General features: G+C 38.5%; 1 protein-coding gene across 14 annotated transcripts in view; it reads left to right on the top strand.

Annotated features, from left to right (window-relative positions):
- The window catches only part of BBX (BBX high mobility group box domain containing), a 291,684-nt gene that overhangs the window by 231,030 nt on the left and 43,990 nt on the right, over nucleotides 1-16,664 (top strand). For all 14 annotated transcript variants that reach the window (XM_082626016.1, XM_082626015.1, XM_082626007.1 and 11 more), the window contains one exon: nucleotides 8,488-8,568. In XM_082626016.1, coding sequence (XP_082482142.1) covers nucleotides 8,488-8,568 — 81 coding nt within the window. The remainder of the gene's footprint in view (nucleotides 1-8,487; nucleotides 8,569-16,664) is intronic.

The following is a 16,664-nucleotide window of genomic DNA, read 5'->3' as shown; positions in this document are numbered from 1 at the left end:
TTGGGGTGCACATGTATTTTTAAATTATGGTTTTCTCTGGGTATATGCCCAGTAGTGGGATTGCTGGATCATACGGTAATTCTATTTTTAGTTTTTTAAGGAACCTCCATACTGTTCTCCATAGTGGCTGTATCAATTTACATTCCCACCAACAGTGCAAGAGTGTTCCCTTTTCTCCACACCCGCTCCAGCATATGTTGTTTGTAGATTTTCTGATGATGCCCATTCTAACTGGTGTGCGGTGATACTTCATTGTAGTTTTGATTTGCATTTCGCTAATAATTAATGATGTTGAGCAGCTTTTCATGTGCTTCTTGGTCATCTGTATGTCTTCTTTGGAGAAATGTCTATTTAGGTCTTCTGCCCATTTTTGGATTGCGTTGTTTGTTTTTTTAATATTGAGCTGCATGAGCTGTTTATATATTTTGGAGATTAATCCTCTGTCCGTTGATTCGTTTGCAAATATTTTCTCCCATTCTGAGGGTTGTCTTTTCGTCTTGTTTATAGTTTCCTTTGCTGTGCAAAAACTTTGAAGTTTCATTAGGTCTCATTTGTTTATTTTTGTTTTTATTTCCATTACTCTAGGAGGTGGGCCAAAAAAGATCTTGCTGTGATTTATGTCAAAGAGTTTTCTTCCTATGTTTTCCTCTAAGAATTTTATAGTGTCCGGTCTTACATTTAGGTCTTTAATCCATTTTGAGTTTATTTTTGTGTATGGTGTTAGGGAGTGTTCTAATTTCATTCTTTTACATGTAGCTGTCCAGTTTTCCCAGCACCACTTATTGAAGAGACTATCTTTTCTCTACTGTATATCCTTGCCTCCTTTGTCATAGATTAGTTGACCATAGGTGCGTGGGTGTATCTCTGGGCTTTCTATCCTGTTCCATTGATCTATATTTCTGTTTCTGTGCCAGTACCATATTGTCTTGATTACTGTCGCTTTGTAGTATAGTCTGAAGTCAGGGAGTCTGATTCCTCCAGCTCCTTTTTTTCCCCTCAAGACTGCTTTGGCTATCCGGGGTCCTTTGTGTCTCGATACAAATTTTGAGATTTTTTTTGTTCCAGTTCTGTGAAAAATGCCATTGGTAATTTGATAGGGATTGCATTGAATCTGTAGATGGCTTTGGGTAGTATAGTCATTTTCACAATATTGATTCTTCCAATCCAAGAACATGGTATATCTCTCCATCTGTTTGTGTCATCTTTGATTTTTTTCATCAGTGTCTTGTAGTTTCAGTTTGCAGAGGTATGGCCTTCTTTTAAATATATATATATATATATATATATATATATATACACATTGGGTTCAGAAAACTTATTGAGCTCAGGAAGTATTGGAATGGAATTTTATAACATATAGAGAACTTTAGGCATGCCTCTTGCCATTACTAACATAATACACATGGGAGGCTACTTATTGCTTTTTGCTGCCTTTGCTCTAATCATAGATCAGCTCCAGAATTTATACCTATTTTACAAGCATTCATCAAAGGGTTCACTCAGAATACACTCCAGTAATTCATTTGTTTTTAACTTATTTTAAAAGCTTAGGAAAATTGTCAACGTGAAGGCCATAGCATTCTGATTTATTAAATTTTTCCAATAGTGAAATTAGATGCTGTAGTTGATGAATAACTCTCACAGTGAATGCAGGGGTGAATAGGACCTGTTAGATCATCAGTGCTTAGCTTTGGGTGTGCTGTAGCTTCAGCCAGTATTTTTATTAGCGTTTAACCCTGGGCTTAGGTCAGGTCAGCTCATGCAGGATCTTAGATTTCTTCAGATTGTCAGCCAGAGAGAGAGAGTACACACTGGAGAGTATTTTCTTGGTTGGTATGATGAGAGGCAAATCTGATAATACTTGATTTTGCCACAAAAGCCCTGGCCTCAACCATATGCTTATTTCTAATGAGCACTATATGACAAATAATAAAATATATCCCTTTTGTAAAAATAAGATGCCATCTGCTTTAGGTCTTTCCCCATTTTCCTTTTTATTAATTTCAACCAAAAATGCATATAATAAACTAAGCAATTTTTTATAGGGTTGAGAGAAAATGACAAGCAGTACTGTTCTGTTTAATATTGATGTATTGAATCACTTTGATTCATTTGCATAAAGAGTGCTGCATAAATGAAATGTAAAATGATATCCTTTTGGCAAGAGAAAACCCAGCATCTTACTTTGAGAATGAGAAAAAATTACTTTTAGCGCTTACATTAAAAAAAAAAATGCTACTTCCTCTTTGGACACTTGTGTCAACCATCATGACTTGATGCAACCCTCTGGCCTGTTTATCTGTTAGGCTTCTCTGCCACAGTATTTGCTTTACTCGTTGAGGTCTATTCTATAAAACTGGTAACGAAAATATCATATAATGGTATCATTTCACGAAGAACAATTTGCTTGATGAATCTGAATAAATTATGATTTTATCATAATTTTTCATTATGATAAACAGGCTTTTCTTTTCATTGTCTGGGGAATAGTTTTGTTTAATATTTCTTTGCTTTCCTCTAGTCACTGACATCCTTTTACTTGATACTAATAATTTTTTCAAAGGTAAAAAAGAATTTTGACTTGATGACTGTAAATTTATTTTTAATATTGATACCTGAGCAGTCCCATCCAACCTTTTAGAAACAGCTCCTTCAAAACAGAATTTATTTGCCATATATTCTTTTTGATTAAATTCTACACTCTGTAGCATGAATATCAGAACGTAGTGGCTCGTCTTTGACACATCTGATATTTACATATGCACTATTTACCAAGAGTTTTCCATTTAACTAAAAATGTTTGTATGACATACCTCAGCTGACGCATTTCTAACTGGTATTGCCACTCAGAGTGTGGTTCTTGTTTAAGCGAGATCACCATCAGATTTATTAGGTGCCTCAAAGCCCTGGGCAGCTCTGAGGAACCAGTTTGATAGTGTAACAGCCACTGTCCTGTGATTCTGGAGAGTGAGATCCCATACCTCTCCTAAATTAATTTGTTCTTACTGCTCAGTACACTCCTCAAAAAGAAAGTTTTTTTTTCTGGGGAAGAACCTCTTCTTACTTAGGAGCAGTTGTGCAGGGAGACATTTCCAGATGTTACTCCTCTCCTCAATGGCACTCGTCTTCTGAGGGTTTTTGATTGTGCACTTATAAGATTTGAGGAAGCTTTAAAAAAATTAATTTGAAAACTTATTATGAGTTGTTTCTGGCATCATTAACAGAAGAAGACATGCATGATGGAGAAACCAAAATAAAATGTTCTGCCCTAGAATCAAATAAAGTTCCCCTTCTCAACTCTGTATATTGTTTTTCCCAGTTATATTTTGCATAGGTTGACAATTAAGAGCCCTTACAATTCCTAAGCAAATTAAATTATTACATACTTAGTTGTTTACTTGTAAATGTTATATGTGATTATACAAGAAAAGTATAGTACATGGTTCTCTAAGGATATTTGTGACCTCCAGTCACTTTCCTCGCTGACTCAAGAGAAGTTTCAATCTCTTTCATGTTATGATCTGACCATATTGTCAGCCCAGTACTGGGCTGGTTTATTCAAAGCTAAACAATAGCTAACTAGATGAACTAATAAAATTATCTACTACAATCTGCTATGAGCATATCTATTGCAGTAGAAATAGAATAGCCTATAATTACTGTGATTGTATCCCTAAAACTCTTATAATTATTTCATAAAACACCCATCACCTTTGAGAAAACACAAAGACTCTTGAAATTCTTGTTCTAATTAGTCTATAGCAGAGATTCTCAAACTTTAAAATACACCAGAGTCACCTCAAAGGCCTCTTCAAACGCAGATTGCTGAACCCCACCCCCAAAGTTTCTTATTAAGTCTGCAGCGGGGCCTGAGAATTTGCACTTCAACAAGTTTCCTATTAGGGAACTCAGTTTGAGATCACTGCTCTGTAGTTTGCAATTTTTACCACAGGTTATTAAATCAGCATTGGTAAGGCACTTTCTGGTATCTTTGGGACCTTACAGGGAAAGGGTTAAGTGAGGAAGGAATGGGCAGATAATAGAAATTTACCCAATGGGCCACTTTGTACCCCTCATCCCTTTTCAGAGGGATTCTCAGTCCTATTATGTGCACTTAGAGAAAAGTAGGTGTTTGTATAATTTAGGAAACAATTTACTCTTTAAAAATGTTTAGCTTTGTAATATCACTTTAAGATCAGGGTTGCAAAATTCTTAGAGACCATTTGCATTAATTTCATTTACAAGTGTTCATAACTCTAGGAAGACATTAGCTATTGGTCATTTATCGTGTAATACAATTATCCTAGAAACTCAGTTTTTAAAAAAAACAGTAAGCCCTGGGCATTTCTTTAAGTTGAAAATATTTTTTCTTTTATGTCTTGGGTCTCCGTGTCACAAGCTGAGAAGCATATCTTTCCTTCTTAACCAAATCTGATAGTTTTAAAACCCATTGAAGTAACCTGCGTGGAACCATGAAATTGAATAAAGAACATTTTGTTTGTAGGTTCCTCATAAATGTTTATGTTTAAAGGGAGAAAGATACATCTGCTTTATAAGATCTAGAAAGAAATATAGAGTGCAGAGCCTGTTTTCCTCGCATTTCAGCCTGTCTCCCATTCTGTATTGATGCTCATAATTCATCTAGATTCAACTTGGCCCTTCTGAAGAGCCATCACTCTGTTTCCAGGCTCTGATCCATTAAGTTGGTCAAAGTGAGTTTCCTATCTGCATTTTTTGTTGTTTACAGCTAGAGTGACACATCTGTCACTGTTTAGATCTCGTTTACTGAAGACTAATGACCAAATGTAATGCCAGAAGGGAGCTGTTGTCTTCCGTTATTTAACAAGTCTGGAAGCCTTGCCTGGTCCACATATCCTCTTCTCTGCTGTGTGGCTGACTCTTACACCTAGAGTATATCTTTGCGTTGAAAAATTGCACATATACTTTGAAGACAGGGAGCTAATCTGGACAATTTAGACAAATAGATTTCAACATTAAAACTTTCCTTAGAAGGCTTTTACTTTGCCAATATGAATACAACCATAATCTCACCAAGGTATCGTCACAACTGGATATAAGCAATAGGTGCACATTTAAAGCATTTATTTTCATGATGGAATGCCCAATATGTTACGGAATATTACACTCAACACAGACTCCATATACTCACACTGCAGCTCATCAGTGTGAAAGTCTTACATGGTTTATTGGAAGTGTTAATATTTCTTTTAAGGTAAGGAAGACCAATCATCTCATATTGTTCATTTGTTCTCTGATTCATTTATTCACTCAACAATTGTTAGTCATTTCCTCCCAGGCTACAGTGTTTATGATACTCCTCATAATTGCAAAAGCCTTCCAGCTAATTTGCTTTTGATCTTTGCCACCTATTTCCTTGGTGTGCTCCCCTACCTCAGTCAGCTATAAAATTAACTGTTTTAACACCCAGGGTGATAATTTTTCTTGGCGCTTTTGCTGTACATCACATACTTTTAACACCCACCCTGTTTATCAGAACATTCCATAATAGGCAGAGGAGAGACTACAGTGGAGTTAACAGATTAGCAAGCACCATGCAACTTGAGGAAAATAAAAAGCATAGCCATGAACATGTGCAGTATGGCCCACTACTGCCCCCTACCCAGGAGGGTAGCATAACACACACTTTCCACCACTAGCTGACGTGTCACTGAAAAACATGTATTAGCTACATTATTCTTACTTGAAAGGATGTGTATGTCTCTTAAATAGAAAAAAACAAACAGGGAAATGAACAGTGGTATAACAAATTGGCATTACACAAGCTATGCTTATATTAGAAGCCATCAGAGTAAATGAGATTACTGAGAGAAAATGTGTAAAGAGAAAGAGAGGGGGCCCTAAGACAAAACCCTGAGAGAAAACATTTAAGTGCTCTCTGTAGAAAGGAGAGCCAACAAAGAACAGCAAGGAGTGGCCTGAGAGATAGGAGGAAAACAAGGACTCTGCAGTATTGGAAATCCAGATGAGACTCTCAAAAGAAAGGTCAGCTATGCCCAGTGCTGCAGACATTAACATATATTCAACCCCCTGCCCCCAATTAAGAAGCCAAAGGACATTTTTAGAAACTATATCTCACCGCTAAGTTGTTCTATGAAAATTTTATTGTTGGGTGATTCTAGAAACATTGGACTGCTAAAATATGTTGACTCTCCCCCAATATCCTCTGAAAATAAGGCTTCCAGCAACCTTGATCATTTAAAATACTGCCCTGTACCTACAGATAGGTAAAAATCCTCCTATAAGTGATGAGGAAAATAGTTCTTACTAAACATCAGGTGGTGGTTTCTTTTGCAAGGCAAGGAACCATTCTCAAGCCTCGACTCGAACAGCTGGCAGGTAATACATCCCAGCGGTCAGAAGTTCAACGCTGAGCCTCTGGGTGTGCCGTGCAGGCATTTGACAGGCTTCGTGGTAGTGAACACACACACACACACACACACACACACCACACACACACAGCGTCAGGAACATAAACCTACAGCAGCAAAAGCGACAGCAGAGGGAGCCAGTGGAAGAGCTTAGAAAACAGTATCAGGCTGTGTAGGGGAGCATCACCCAGCTTGTCGTTCTCTTGAGGGTATCGTATGATTATGTGACACATTTAATATTTTATAGATTATTAAATTTAATCATTCTCCTCTGACATTGCAGTTTTTAATTCTGTTCTAATTTGTCTGTAACTAATTTTTGGAAGTGTCCTAAAAGAGTTTCTTTATTAGTGTTAACAATGATAAATCCTTATTACTAATAATTGTACTGTTTATTGAGAGCATAATGTGGCCTGAGCACTGTGCCGAGCCCTTCACTAACATAACATCTAATCTTCACAAAAGTAATTAATATGGGGCAGGTATTGTTTCTATTTTGAAGGTGAAGATGAGGTCTTAATTATTTGCTGAAGTCCACACAGCAAGAAGTAATGAAGGCATGTTTGTCTGACACAAAAGCCATGTCCTTTCTATTATACAACCTTGGTTCACGGGACTGGCATTGATGTTCAGTACTTCCTTCCCCCAAGTCACTAGAGTCAGTGATTATATTAAATGTGTTTATTTCTCTTAGTCTAGTGATAAGGTTAGTAATTGAATTCACCTTGTCTAAAAAAGGAGAAATGGCATATATCAGAGGAGATTCAGCTAGAGGAAAATCTTCAAAAAGATTCAGCCCCTAAGTTGATCTTCTAAAGAAAAAGTAGGTGATTGGGATAAATAGGAAAGGACTCTTTTAAAAATGATAGTACCCAGGAAGAAAAATTCCTTAAAACTTTCTTAAACTAGTCCCTTCTGAGTGGCCCAGGTAGCTTATTAAATATTTGGCTCTTATTCAGCAGGTGTTCTAGGGAGAATTTTCTCTAGCAGTAAGTCCCCAGTCTCTTCTGGGGCTGACAGCTCCATAGAATTCCCTGGGGGTCTTGGGGTCACCTGTAAGGGTATAGACACAAGGTAGGTTTGTCTCCTAAACTGAACTGAGAAATACCTCTGTCTTAAACTGAGAAAGAATTCAGAATCACGAAGAATATTAAAAGCTTAGACCATAGCTAGCTGCTCTAATGATGACAGAACTTCTCTAGGAGAAGAATACTTTGTAAAGATCTTTAAGAATGCTGCCCTTCTCCATTCTTTATGGAGTTAAGCTAGAAACTGAAAATTTCTAGAATAAGCTAGAAACTGAAAATTTTCAATTGAATTGAAAAGTTTTCATATAAAAATGAGAAAGGACAGTGCTGTTCATTGTTATTAGTGCCTGGCTGCTGTTGAACCAAATTTGCAGAAGAGGATGCAGTCACAATGTAATGTTGTGTGTATGTTGATGTGCTACAACTTAGGTCTTAACTGTATGGCTTATTGAGATTTGTGGTCTTGACTGTCAATCTTTGTGTACTTTAGAGCATACTCTCAGAGCCAGTGCCAGTGTTTTATGTAAAACTTTTAGCTTCACCAGCTCTTGTCATATTGCCTAGCACATTTATATTGGATTCTCAAAAAAAAAATTTGTTGACTGGCTTGTTGACTGTCTTTTCACAGTGATTCCAAATATATTTCAACAAAAAATTAACTAATTGCTTTTTGGTAAATATAAAATGACATTAAGTCTCTTTTCTATGTGGCAAGTCGCTGAGTTGGTATTTTATATGGAAATGGAAACGCATAATTTGTTGTAAGGTTGTAGAGTTAAATTTAGGGCCTGGAATTCTCAAGATAATAATACTCTTGTCATCCAACAGCCACCCAAGCCACACCTGTTTTTTTGCTATTATTTTTGAGGCTATTTACTAAAATTGGTTTCAAAATTATAATCCCAAGCGTAACACATTTAAAGTTATTTGGTACTTGGAAGCAATGACATTCTCATTAAACTAAGGAAAGTTCCTGAATGTGTGTGAATGGGGAGCGAAAATTCTGATATCACAATTAATATTCCTTATGTGAATTGTTTTCGATATAGATTTCTTCGAACACTTCACAGTTGGGCGGTGCTGAACCTGTAAAACGCTGTGGAAAGTCTGCACTCTTTCAACTGGCAGAGGCAAGTTCTAAGAATATGTTGTGATAAGATCTGCAGTGGTCAAAGTCACAAAAAAGTTAATCGTCACTGTGTTCCCTAAACTGTACCATCTCACCTGTGACCATAAAGTGTGTTGTATCTAATTTTCAACAATGAGAGGCTTAACCTTTAATTTAAGGAAGTGGACTTTTGCTACGAAAAGTCATTAAGCATTGAAAAAGGTTACCCAGGGAAATTGCAAAATCTTTTTCACAGGTAGTATTTTAAAATAAGGTCAGTTTTTGTCTCTCTCAGATTGGTTAAGTAAGTACATCCTAAACCGAGAAGAATGGCCTAGGTCATTTTCCGCTTCTCTGATTCTCTTGTGATATCTATAAATCCCTAGAAAGCACTACCGTTAAACTAGGTGGTTGATATTTTAATGTGGGGGTTGTTTTCAGTGAAGAATTCAAAGGATGTGTTCTAAAGTCTGGTTTTATAGCATCTATCAGTTGTACATTTGATGTGATGTGGGTGTAAAATGCTACTACTCCTTTGGCAAAGTAGAGAAGATGCTTTTGTAAAGCCTAAGAAGGACAGAGCCCTCACTTGGCAGGGGATGGTGCGGGGGAGAAGATGCCGGGAGTGGTCATTGCTGGGATGGGTGGCAACAAGGCTTCCTCTGCCAAGCTGGACCGATCTGCCCTATGGGGATGTGTGCAAGAAATGGCTATAGTGCCTGGACACTATTATAGCAGTTTTCTCTTTTGGTGAGACAAATTAAGAGGTACAAAATGAGTGACCCAAAATCTCTATATTAAACTTTCTTTTCTCTCTTTTTTCTGTCTTCCTTCCAATGAGTTCCTTCTGAGTTTTTTTGTGATATGGTTCTTTTATAAATTCTTTGAGTTTATTGAACTTAATGGGACAACCTGTCATTTTCTAAATTTTATGGTAGCTTGTATCATAAAAATTTAGCAGTTTTAAATATCTTTATTTTTTTTTAAGTTTTATTTATTTATTTTTGGCCGCACCTCATGGCTTGCGGGATCTTAGTTCCTCAACCAGGGATCAAACCCGGGCCCCGGCAGTGAAAGTGCTGAGTCCTAACCACTGGACCGTCAGGGAATTCCCCCTAAATATCTTTAAATTAAGCTTTTAAAGTCCAGCCAGATCCAAATTAGAAATATAAAAATGAAAAGGCCTGAAACAATATAGTATGTAAATAGTGGGACAAACTAATCCATTTTTGTCTGACATGAAGCTGACATGCTTCTTGTATAAGAGAAATTCAGACTCAAATAGAGGGCTACGAATGACTAGAAAAATTAGGAATGCCACAGGGAATAGTTTTTAAAAGAACTGGGTAAGTCAGTGGCAAAGTACTGTTTCTGATAGAACTAAAATGATAAAGATCTGGCAATGAATCTGCCTTTAGAGTTGTAAACGTATCTTAGTAAACAGGGAGACTATGAGGCCATAAATTTGTCCAGTATCTTTAAGACTATATAGATTGTCAAGATAATTTATTTGAAAGAAGTGATTATTTTTCTTAAATAAGATGAATATGGCCCTTTCTGAGTTTCCAGGGGGGTGGGGTATGTACATATATACAGACATATCCATATGGTCTTTTAAATATTAAACAACACTGATTTATAAAACACACTAGCTTTCAGTGTGAATATTTGTTTATTAAATAGTTTTGTATTAGAAATGTATGGAGCTTAGAGGTGCTTTGCTGTGGGCGGGGTGCTAGAGCAATGAATCTGTCTTCTCGTTTTCTTTCTTTGGCATAGCAGTCACAAAAAAATGGATTCCCCATTAAATCAGAGCTCATTAAAAAGAACACTCTTCAAATTTGTAAGGATGCATCCCAAATATAAAACAGATGCTATGGTTTAACAGATGTTTCAATGCTGGTATCATAATTTAAAGGGGTAAAATGACTGCAATAAGCCTATTCCAATTATAGCAAATCAGCTTATACTCAGACTTAGTTTCTTATAACATCCAAGTAAAAATAATATGCTTTTGATGGAACAGGGTTGGTAAAAAATAATTTACCAAGAAAATCTCCTCACATTGTTATTTGCACCACATGAATATGATGCCATAATGCTAATAGACTGTGTTTTAGAATAACATCCTAAAGCCTTCCCAGTTTATAATTAAACATAAATATGTGCACAATGGATTAATCAGCATCTCTAAATAATCACCAGTAGAAATATGCTTCCTCAGTTATTTTTTATTCCTTGTGTATTTGATGTTCATTTTTTCTTGAACAAAGTATGATATTTAATTATTTTGGGTACCTCTTTAAATAAGTATGATAGGATATTGAGGAGGATTTTTCCTGTGGCCCAGAATTGATGCCATTGTCTGATATCCTAAGGAACAGCTTTAAATGTACACATTCTAAAGGGAAAGCCATCAACAAGCTACCTTCAGTTTGGGCTGGATTCTTCTCTTGGGATTTATAAAGAGACAGCCTTATCCAGCTGTCATCCCTTCTACCACTCCAAGGGTTTCCCCACCCTAACCCCATGGGTGGGGCTATCATGGGCTTGGCAGTCATCTGGAATATTGTGGCTTTCTCCTTGTCCTGTGGAGGAAAGCAGGCAGTGTTTTCCCTTCTTCACCCCTGGCCTCTGTCAAGCAGAGTGAAGACAGCTCTGAGAGAACCCCTGTTAAAGACTAGGGGTCGTACTGCCAGAAGTGTCTTCTCATGTTTCGGCGAGAAGCAAGCAATGTTTTAGACATTGACTTACTGCAGTGCCCTTCACCTCTCTGACCAGGCCAAAAGAGAACTGGAGGAAGTCAGCAGCAGGGAGAGACTTAGAATAGCCTGATGCACTGTCTTGGCATTGCAAAGATGCATGAATTTTCCAGGGGCCAAATGAACAAGTAGAAAGTAGTTCAGCTTGATCAGGCAAGAGGCCACGGAATGGTTGTGGGGAGAGGGCAGGCCTGGGACCATCCCATCTCTCACTTGAGGACAATGAGGAACTCCCACAAACAGGAGTGATGTTCAGCTTGTTTGCACCAGGACAGCTGTCCCGGTACTAAAATACAAAATACTTCCTATTGGTAAAAAGACTGGGACCCTACCCCTCGAGTACCTTTGCAGTAACTCTGCCAGCATCCCAGGTCTCCCCTATCCTTCTAGCGACTAGACAGCACAGCAAGGGGCCTGCAGCACCCTGTTCTACCCCTGAGACCGCATCCCTTCTGATTGCTTAGCACCCCTGCCTGTTAAATATTTTGTAAGTTGCCTCTGTCCTTGGCATCTCTGTCAAGGTCATTCAGTCCTATGTGGAGTTAGCAGGAACAGACAAAGACATAACCATGCACAGTTGGTTTTACCTGCACCATTCCTTCCTCTGTTCTCTCAACCAGAGGCTATATGTCTTGTGAAGGAAGGGCCAGGAACCAGCCCCAGAACTAACCATTCACCCTTCCCAGCTCCATTCTGGTGGGTGGACATGGGAGAAGGAGTGAATGAGGAGCCCTCCCAAAGAGGGGTTTGTTGCTTGCAAGAAAACTCTTCTCTTGGAGAGAAGCAAGAAATATTGTAGGCATATATTTATTGCTGTGCCCTACACCCACTTCAGCAGGCAAAAAAGAAAATTGGAGGAGGCTGGCAGCAGATGAAGAAGACTTAGATTGGCCTGCACTCTCAGTTTGGGCATTGCAAGGAGCGCTCCCCATTTCCCAGCACCCCAAGCCAGGAGATGCTCCGGTGGAAGGGTTTGCTTCAGGCATTTGATTGGCATTTTAAATTGGGTGGATTTTTTTTTTTTTTTTTGCGGTACGCGGGCCTCTCACTGCTGTGGCCTCTCCCGTTGCGGAGCACCGGCTCCGGACGCGCAGGCTCAGCGGCCATGGCTCACGGGCCCAGCCACTCCGCGGCATGTGGGATCTTCCCGGACCGGGGCACGAACCCGTATCCCCTGCATCAGCAGGCGGACTCTCAACCACTGCGCCACCAGGGAAGCCCTGGGTGGATTTTTAATAGCTGAAAGTGACCTGAAAATTCTGGAATCTATTCCAGGTATTTTTCAGGCATCTACTCCAGCTAGGAAGGGAGATTTGGCATTGTGCTGCTGAGGTCAGGGAATTGTAAAAAATACAGTCCTTTATGTTTGAACCTCCATGAGATTCATACTGTTCAGTTAATCAGTTAATGGCACAGGTACTATAATGCATTGTGTTCCCTTTCCTTTTGAAATTAATTAGGTCAGGTCACATAAAGAATAGCAAAGCATCCTCCTGGAGATCATTGTGTATTATAATTGCTATAGTTGGAGAGCACACAGAAACATCTTTATCTGTACATTTTAGTAAAGAAAATTCTATACTTAAAGATATCTGTTACTAATATTGCCTAGTACAACAAGTGGAGCAGTTTATTCATTTATTCTAACAAACAGTAGTTTCTGAGGGCCTACTCCGTGCTGTTAACAGCGAGGTTGTTCAAGCTACCTGCATATGGATGTACATTGAGATAACTTGTGAGCCTTCTTCTGAGATCAGTGGTATAGGAAGACCTTACCTCGAGATCCAGTTTTGGTGTTTGGAGTGCCATGAGAGGCTGGAGCATAAGCCTAAAAATATTACTATTTGTTTTACTTCTAATTTTTTTATCTGCAAGTAAGTTTTATCATCTAACGTAAGATAATAATGACCGACATTTATTATCTACTGTGTGCTAGGCACTTTTCTAGGTACTTTATATGTACTCATTGAATTCTCACACCTGTCCTTTGAGGTAGGTACTATTATCATTCCTCTTTTCCACAGTAAGAAACAAAAGGACAGAGAGGTTTTGTGACTTGCCTGAGGTCATGTGAACAGAAAATATTAGAGCCTCCGTAGAAACCCGGTCAGTCTCTGCACAGCCTGGGCTCTTCAGCACTGTGCTACTCTGTCACCTTGTTTTAGATGAATATCAAAGACTGTGCAAGTTACTTGTTACAGGAGTTTGCCTGTTATAGAAGTCTCTGTGGAAGATAGCCTACGCCTACACATATGTGTATGGCTGAATAAAATGACAGATTGTCCAAGACTGCTGTCAAAGAAATGGAGCTGATATTTCCTTTTTTAAAAGTGATTCTACTTTTGAAACTGCCAAGATACATCCTACACCCTTAAATAAGTAAGTGCCTGTTTGTGAATATACTTTGGAAGATACGGTGAGGACTGTAGGAAATTACAGTGTATGGCTCCTGTTCTCCAGGAACTTATTCTCCAGTTGCAAAGAGATAAAATATAAAAAGTTAAGGGATAAGAAATAAATTAATGGTGCAAGTGGTTTCACAGGAAAGCATGCAATGAGGAAGTTCAACTTGAGTGATACCAAAGTGAACGTGTAAAACCAGGAAACGGAGAAATTAATATCAACTGGAGTGCTCTGGGGACCCAGCACAGGGGAGAGAGCGTGAAGAAAGATGGTTCTTGATGAAGGAGTAGTTGAGGAACAGAGGTTGAAACTAGCATCCTTTGGGCCGCATCCAATTTTGTTAAGAGATGCTTTCTTTGGCCCACAATTTGTTGACCTGCATTATATCTTACATTTGAATTAGTGGCTAATATCTTAAAATTATAGATTTCAAATAAATGCGTACTCTGACCTCTCTTGAAAATGTAGAGGGTCTGGAGACACTGGACCAGCCTTTCTGCATGAGAACGATTGGTCAGAGCTGATAAATGGCTGCCCCTTTAGAGGTGTTTGCTGTACAAATGTCACCATCCTCTCCTTTCCCTACTGAGCCCCGACTCTGAGTTCAACAGTCATTGCCAACACCCATTTACACTTGTCCACACCCCTTTATACCTAACCACCCAAACACAGTAGAGACTGATTTATGCATAATTAAATGGAGAGATGGGGGAGATAGAGCAAAGAGATAAAGGCAGGCAAACATGAAATAGGTAGATGATAAGTAAATCAGCTGCGCAGAGGAGAGGGCTGTGCTAGGAGATATTTGGAAGGTGAAGGTAGAGTGTAGCTGCAAGTCAGAATTGGGAGGGTGTTTAGTGTAAAGCAGAGAAATTTGTACTTGAAAATAATGAAGGGCGGTTGAAAATTTGGAGCAGGGGTGTGCAGTGGTGAGAGCAGCGCTTGGAGAGACTCACTTGGCAGCTGTGTAGAACAGAGTGGAAAGCCTCTGTGGACGTCTGGGTGTGGGAAGACAAGAACCAGCATCTGGGGAGCTGGCAGTGGGCATGGGAGGCTGCAGGGGATTCGGGTGCATTTGGTGATCGAGTCAATGTGAGAGGTAAAGCAAAGGGGAGTCCGAGACAACTCCAGCTCTGAACCTGAATGTGGGAAAAGAACGGCTTTCAGAAGTTTACCCTGATCTTGGAGCCCAACTTCAGGAAACCTGGATGTTTGTGAACTGAGAGGGGGCCCCACAAGTAGAAAAGCAGAGATGAAAGATGCTGAGGGGGAAGGGATAACTGAAGAAATCCAGTTGACTGAAAGAGTCAACACGAGGGGATTGCCAGCTAGGTAAACAGTTGAGTTTGGAAAGCAGAAACCCATGTTCCTCTGAGCACAGAAGAAAGAAAGGTAAAAAACGGTCACCCCAGGATTGCTGGATTTGTCTATGTTGTACTTTTCTTCTTTATCTCCATTTGTGAAACTGATAATCTGTTACGGTGAAGTTGAAGAAAGAGAATGCTGGATTTCTCTAGACATACTCTTCATATATATATAAAAAGCAAGATTGTAGATATGGTGGGTCCAAGGGAATTGGAAAAGTTGTCTGTCATTAACCCTATTTATTAAAAAAAGGATGAAGACATCTTCAGAGACCTCAACACCCTAGTTTTTCTTGCGTTCTAATTTGCAAAAAACCCTTATAATTATAGTCAAATGGGTAGGTAAAGATGAATTTATTCTAGTATCTATAAAAATTAAATCTTATGGAAAATTATGGCTCACTTTAAGAAAAGATGAGTTATGTTAAAATTACAGAAATTCTATACTATATTGAAAAAAGTAGGAAATCCCACCCCCCACCCCCCACTACCAATTATAGCTGGTATTTGATTGAGGTATGACTCCATTCAGGTGTTCTGTTGTGTTCTTATATAATTGATGTGCATTATCCTTTCACCCTGCTGTAACCCCCTGAAGCCTAGAACCTCAACATGTAGTTCCCAAGTTCTCAGCTTCACCTGCACTCTTATCGTAAAATTGAATTCTAACACTTAACGATATATTAGAGGGGGCCTTTTGTTTGAAAGTGGTGTGTTTCTTTCTTTTTTGTGCTGAGTTGCAAGTCATTTTTAGAAAACTCCTATTCTAAAACTTTTCATTTAATTTCCAATTGCACCAACTTCCTTTTGTAGGAACTGAAATATAGGAATGCACCCAATGACTTCCATTAACACCTTTCGGGGAGACTTCAGTAAATGGCCTTTTGGAGCAAAGGCCATCTCCACCACATCTAGTGTCTTCAGAAATGGTATAGTTTCTGAAGAAATAGTGAATAAACATTTAAACCACCATTTCACCTGGCCTAATTGTTTCGGCAAACCAAACAGTAAGCTACTTAATATGCACAGATTTTAGTGATGAGAGACACTTAGACCACTGTTCTGTGACCAGTTATCTTTTATAATAAAGAAAATTGAATTATCTTAGCAGTGATGCTATTCTTTAATCTCTGAAACCATTAACCGGTGTATTTTTATGGCAAAAACATTCTGGTTCTATTTAATTATGGGAGACATGCACATCTTGGAGAAACACCGCGAAATGCCATCTTAGGGTTATGTCTACACTGTTTTGGCAGATAATAAGCCAGTACAAAATGATTGTAAACATACCTTGGCTGCAAAACATTTGTTTTGTACTAAAAAGCAGAAATTTAGAAATGGAAACTTCTTGTCAGTGGGTCTGTTTCCATACTGCCTTGTTTTTAATCTAGCTGGCTCCTTTATAACAAACAATGAAAGACAAAATATAATTAAGAGTGAAATAATATGGTACATTTTGGAACTACTTACCCATTTCTTTGTACCAGTTAAGGGCATCTTCTTCTGTGGTATTACTTCTCATCTAGTGCACGATTAATTATTTTTCACTGGCCATTTCACTCAGTCTTTTAAAGCAGGACACATTA

The sequence above is a fragment of the Mesoplodon mirus genome (assembly GCF_964341445.2).
Source record: "Mesoplodon mirus genome assembly, chromosome: 6".
Lineage (NCBI taxonomy): Eukaryota > Metazoa > Chordata > Mammalia > Artiodactyla > Ziphiidae > Mesoplodon > Mesoplodon mirus.
This window is presented reverse-complemented; position numbering and strand designations above follow the sequence as displayed.